At 69.1% G+C, this 5599-nt stretch overlaps 1 protein-coding gene across 1 annotated transcript; it reads left to right on the top strand.

The window, feature by feature from the left end:
• Positions 1 to 297: 297 nt before the first annotated feature.
• Positions 298 to 5396, top strand: CYP2W1 (cytochrome P450 family 2 subfamily W member 1). The gene is made up of 9 exons (XM_069486988.1): positions 298 to 471; positions 1573 to 1735; positions 2016 to 2165; positions 2290 to 2447; positions 3614 to 3787; positions 4091 to 4229; positions 4305 to 4489; positions 4908 to 5049; positions 5209 to 5396. Exons 1-9 carry the CDS (start codon positions 298 to 300, stop codon positions 5394 to 5396), a joined length of 1473 nt encoding a protein of 490 aa, XP_069343089.1.
• The last annotated feature ends 203 nt before the right edge of the window (positions 5397 to 5599 follow it).

Raw genomic sequence — 5599 nt, 5'->3', positions numbered from 1 at the left:
CTGGCAGGTCCAACTGAGTCGGGGACAGAACAGTGTTCTTCTCCCTGGGGCCCCCCGGCAAGCCATGGGGGTGCAGGACCCCCCAGCACAGGTGGCCCTGTGGCCCCCGTCCCTGCCCCACATTCCCCGCAGGCCTGGGGCTGCGCCTGCAAACTGCTCATTCCACATTCTCGGGGTGGTGGTGGGCGGGGCGTGGCAGTGGGTGGGGCGTGGTGCGCCCTCCCTGGAGGGAGGCCCCATGCAGCTGAGGGCAGCGGGGCCCAGGAGGGGAGCTGGGGCCTCACCACCGCAGTGATCATGGCTCACCTGCTCCTGCTGCTCCTGGGGCTCCTGGGGCTCTGGGGGCTGCTCTGTGCCTGTGCCCGAAAGCCCTCCCCGGCTCCCCGATGGCCCCCTGGGCCTCGCCCACTGCCCCTCGTGGGGAACCTGCACTTGCTCCGTGTGTCCCAGCAGGACCGGTCACTGATGGAGGTAGGTTGGAGCAGCCTTAAGGAGTGGCAATCTGGAGGGCTCCCTGGAGGAGGTAGCATTTGGCTGCTAAAGGCCTGCAGAGAGGGGAAGGCAGATGCTCTGGGGTCTGGACACAGAACCTGGACGGCAGCAGAGGTGTCCTGGGGCAGGGGGAGGTCTGCTGGGTGCCCCTCCTTCCTGGGGCTGGAGTTGAGGGCAGGCTGCCCTGTCCCACAGCCAGGAGCTGGCCAGGGGTGAAGCAGGGCACAGCCCTGCCCCCCGCCCACGGCACAGTGTGCCACCCCCCAAAGCAGCCCCCATGTGGTCTCCGGGGCCCTTGCCAGAGACCTCCCAGGCCCCCAGATGCAGCTCCTGTTTCCAGAACTGCCCGTGCACACCTGCCTGGTGACTTCCCCCAGGCAGAGAGGAGGGGGCTGCCCCCCTAGGTCCCCTCCAGAAGCTGAGGATGACCCACAAAACGGCTGGGGCAGAAGCAGCCCCCACTTCCCTGGGACAGGCTCCACCTAGCTGCAGGCGCCAGGCTCGGGGCGCCGGTCCCACCCAGTGCCGGGGCCCCTGAGGCCACCACCCAGCGTGTGGGGGCCCAGGGGCAGCAGACAGGCCCAGGTCCAAGTCCAGCTGCATCGAGCGTGCATGTGCCCAGCAGTGCTCACTTCCCGCTCCCGAGCCCTGGTCCCTCCGTGAGACGGGGAGAGGGCAGCCCCGACCCAGCGGCCCTGTTGTCACTGTTCCGAGTCCTCACTCAGCCCAGAAGGTCAGAGCCCCGGACCCACCCGTCGGCCTGGCCCTGCTCTGTCCTCTGCTGTGGGTTGGGGTCTGGGGGGGCTGGGCCCATCAGGCCTGCCCTCTGCACAGACCCTGGCCTTCAAGAACATGCCGCCCTAGCAGATGGCCCCACCCTGCTGCCTGGTCTTGGAGCTCAAAAGAGCCCCCCAAGAGTTTCTGCTGAAAAGAAAAACCCACGCCAGCCATGCCCAGCAGCCAGCGGTGGCACCTCCTCCCTGGAGGAGCTGGGGGTCTCCAGGCTGGATGCTGCCCCTCCCCCCATCACCCCCACAGGGTGGGGCTGCCGGGTGACCCTGACCCCTGCCTGTCCTCCAGCTCTCGGAACGGTACGGGCCAGTCTTCACCATCCACCTGGGGCGCCAGAGGACGGTGGTGCTGACGGGGCTCGCGGCGGTGAGGGAGGCCCTGGTGGGCACGGGGCAGGCGCTGGCCGACCGGCCCCCCATCGCCATCTTCCAGCTCATCCAGCGGGGTGGGGGTAGGTGTGCGGGGCTCCTGCCAGGGGGAGGCGCAGCCCCAGCTCAGGTGTCCACACAGGCCGGGTGCCCCGGGGACCAAAGGGCTGGGGTCTTCCCATCCCAAGTCACAAGGGGCTAGGGCCAGCCCAGGCCAACCCAGAGGGCGGGAGTGGGGATGGGGTGAGGTCCCAGCCAGGCCCCCCCCCAGCGGGGTCAGCCCCTCCCTGCAGGCACCACCGGGGTGGGGGGGGCTCCACCAGGAGGGGGCATGGCTCACCGGGCGCCCCGTCTGGCCCCCAGGCGTCTTCTTCTCGTCTGGGGCCCGCTGGAGGGCCGCCCGCCAGTTCACGGTGCGCACCCTGCACAGCCTGGGCGTGGGCCGGGGGCCGGTGGCCGACAAGGTTCTGCAGGAGCTGAAGTGCCTGGCGGGGCAGCTGGACAGCTTCGGAGGTGGGTGGGGGCCGCAGACGCCCCTTCTTGAGCCCATAACCAGGCCTGTGTCCCAGGCCGGCCCTTCCCTCTGGCTCTGCTGGGGCTCCCCGCAGCCCCCACCCACCCAGGTCTGTCCCCGCAGGCCAGCCCTTCCCTCTGGCCCTGCTCGGCTGGGCTCCCTCCAACGTCACCTTCGCGCTCCTGTTTGGCCGGCGCTTTGACTACCAAGACCCCGTGTTCGTGTCCTTGCTGGGTCTCATTGACGAGGTCATGGTCCTCTTGGGGTCCCCTGGCCTGCAGGTGAGAGGTCACTGCCCCAGCCTCGGGTGGGGTGGAACCGGGAGCTGAGCACCCCGAGATGGGCGGGAGGCAGGACTGGGGCACCCAGCAGGTCCCCGCCCTGCAGAGAGTGCCCCGAGTTCAGGGCTGCCATCTGTCCGCCAGACATCACTTGGCCTCAGAGCAGCCGCTGTGCTCTCTGAAGTGGGGGCTCTGCGGCAGGGGATCCCCATCTGCCCCGCCCCCATCAGCAGCAGGCGTGCCTGCTGGAACCTAGCGGGTGGGGAGCAGGCGTTTCCTCCCAGGGCTGTGGACTCCACGTGCCCCGCCCCAGCTCTGACAACCAGGGCACCTTCTGGCTGTCATCATCCTTCATAACCCCCCAAACCCACAAAAGCTGGTCCTTCTGATGTTCAGAACTCCCGGGGTCTGGGGTGTACATTTCATTCTTCAAAATTTAAAGTTTTGGTCTTTTTAGCCATTACCACATTTAGCTATGCACGCGCCGAAGCGTACATGTCCAGGTGTGACGTCCGTACCTCTGTGGGCTCAGAGCTCATGGTCCCTCGCAGCCGCGGTGTGATGGGGACGGCAGCCGGGCCCAGGATGCAGCGGGGCGCGCCTCCTCAGGGTGACCCTGCCTCCCCGTGGGAGCCGGGCTGGCCCCGACCAAGGGTGGAAGCCCCAGGGCTCCATGTGGCTCCCCAGGGGCAGCCAGGGCAACGGAACAGTCCTCACACAGAGGTGACATGCGGGATTTGCCACCAGCCACTGCCAGCGTCCTGGAGAGGCGAGTCGTACTGGGCGTAGCCGGGTGGTGGTGGCATTCATCGAGCACCTGCTAGTGCCAGCCCCGCGCTGAAGTGGGCACACGCTCTTCGTCCACGGCTCCCAGCAGGTTCCACAGCGGTGGCCGCCTCCCCTCCTCCATCTCGCTCACTCTGCGCACGGAGGGGCTCGGTGACAGGCAGCCTGCTGTGACTTGCACAGGCCCACCCCGGTGTGTCCCGCCAGATGTCTCCCCCCACACACAACCCGGGGCGTCCTCTGAGCCCCTGGTCCTCCCACGAGGCAGTGCCCACCCCCAGCACGGAGCCTGGGGCAGCGCGAGCCCCTGGACTTGGACACACCTGCTGGCGGCCGGACTCGCCCTTCACCCCACCCACCGTCTGTCCTTGTGCCCCCAGCTGTTCAACATGTACCCCTGGCTTGGGGCGCTGCTGCAGCTGCACCGGCCTGTCCTGCGCAAGATCGAGCAGATCCGCGCCATCCTGAGGACACTGCTGGCGGCGCCGCAGCCCCTCAAGCCTGGGGGACGCCCCGTGCAGAGCTACGTGGACGCCCTGACCCAGCGGGGCCAGGTGTGGGCGAGGCCAGAGTTCCCGTCAGAGGGCTGTGTGGAGTCCAGAGGGCCCACCCCAGGGGGAACAGGGCTGGGGAGGGTCTATGCCCGTCCTGCACCAAGGGCTTGGGGGCCTCTCAGAGCCTCAGCCTCCTCATCTGTGAAGTGGGCATTCACGGGCAGGGGCTGAGGTAGACCTCAGGGGTCTCAGGGCTCTCCGTCTTTGCCGCCAAGTCTGTCTTCTCCAGCCCAGGGCTGGCCTGGGTTCAGGGGTGGGGTTGAACCCAGAACCCCTAGCCGAGCTCTGCCCTCACCTCTGCAGGGGAACGACCCTGAGGGCCTGTTTGCCGAGGCCAATGCGGTGGCCTGCACCCTGGACATGGTCATGGCCGGGACGGAGACCACGTCCGCCACGCTGCAGTGGGCCGCCCTCCTGATGGCCAGGCACCCGGACGTGCAGGGTGAGGCCCCTCGCGGTGGGGACCCCCGGGCCGAGGGTGCAGGCTCGTGCTGACGGTAGCCCACCCCCTGCCCAGGCCGGGTGCAGGAGGAGCTGGACCGCGTGCTGGGCCCCAGGCGGCCTCCCCGGCCAGAGGACCAGGACGTGCTGCCCTACACGCGCGCCGTGCTCCACGAGGTGCAGCGCTACATCACGCTCCTGCCCGACGTGCCGCGGTGCGCAGCGGCCGACGTCCAGCTGGGCGGCTACCTGCTCCCCAAGGTGGGAGGGCCGGGCTCGAGCCTTCGTCGCCCCTTCGGGGTGGGCCCGAGAAGGCTGAGCCTCGGGCTGGTGCCCGGCGGCCCAGGGCTGCCCCGTCAGGAGCAGGAGAGGGGTTCAGCCAGGAGCCCCCCCGAATCACAGCTCTTGTGCCAGCCCCACGTCAGCTGCAGACCTGGGTGCCTCATTGTCCTGGGGGGCTTTTCTGTGTGTCCTTGGGGGGTCCTTGCTGTGTCCTGGGGGGTCCTCCCTGTGCGTCCTGGGGGTCCTTGCTGTGTGTCCTGGGGGGGTCCTCACTGTATCCTTTGAGGGTCCTCACCATGTGTCCCAGGGGTCTCCTGTGAGGTTGGCTGACGCCAGGTATGGCGGCTGTGTCGGGAGCTGCCCAGCCCAAGGCCCTCTCTGCCCTCCTTGCGCGCAGGGCACGCCTGTGATCCCCTTGCTGACCTCGGTGCTCCTGGACAAGACGCAGTGGCAGACCCCAGACCAGTTCAACCCGGGCCACTTCCTGGACGCAGACGGGCAGTTTATGAAGCGCGAGGCCTTCCTGCCTTTCTCCGCAGGTATAGCGGCCCTCACGGGTGCCCCGGGATTGGAGCCTCCAGGACTCCACCCCAGGCGCTGGGGGCTGCAGGGGCTGCTCTCCCCGCCCCTGGGGGTATCCCCACCCCCTCAGGGGCAGGCCCAGCGCACCCCCCTCTGTGCCTTGGTTTCCCTCGCAGGCCGCCGCGTCTGTGTCGGGGAGCGCCTGGCCAGGACCGAGCTGTTCCTGCTGTTTGCCGGCCTCCTCCAGAGGTACCGCCTGCTGCCCCCGCCCGGGGTGAGCCCCGCAGCCCTGGACACCACGCCCGCCACGGCCTTCACCATGCGGCCGCGGGCCCAGGCCCTGTGTGCAGTGCCCAGGCCCTAGGGCCACTCCCGCGAGCAAACGCCAGGGGCCGGGCCCCCAGCACCAGGCCCCCCCAGCTCGGGAGTGCTCCTCGGGTCCCTGCGGACGGGTGGGCAGGCAGATGTCCCCGCATCGGTCCCTCGCTGGGCTCCCACCTCGCCTGCGACAACCACAGGGCTGCGTCTTCCAGACAGGCAGCTCCGGCCGCAGACGGTGTCCACGGT

This window comes from Eulemur rufifrons, chromosome 14 (genome assembly GCF_041146395.1).
Source record: "Eulemur rufifrons isolate Redbay chromosome 14, OSU_ERuf_1, whole genome shotgun sequence".
NCBI lineage: Eukaryota > Metazoa > Chordata > Mammalia > Primates > Lemuridae > Eulemur > Eulemur rufifrons.
Note: the sequence above shows the minus strand (reverse complement) of the source record. Positions and strands in the feature narration are given on the sequence as shown.

Coding starts and splice junctions, on each gene's coding strand:
- CYP2W1 (XM_069486988.1), top strand. CDS start 298: ATGGCTCACCTGCTCCTGCTGCTCCTGGGGCTCCTGGGGCTCTGGGGG. Junction 4,230..4,304: donor CAGGCACCCGGACGTGCAGG/GTGAGGCCCCTC, acceptor CCCCCTGCCCAG/GCCGGGTGCAGGAGGAGCTG. Junction 4,490..4,907: donor GCGGCTACCTGCTCCCCAAG/GTGGGAGGGCCG, acceptor CCTTGCGCGCAG/GGCACGCCTGTGATCCCCTT.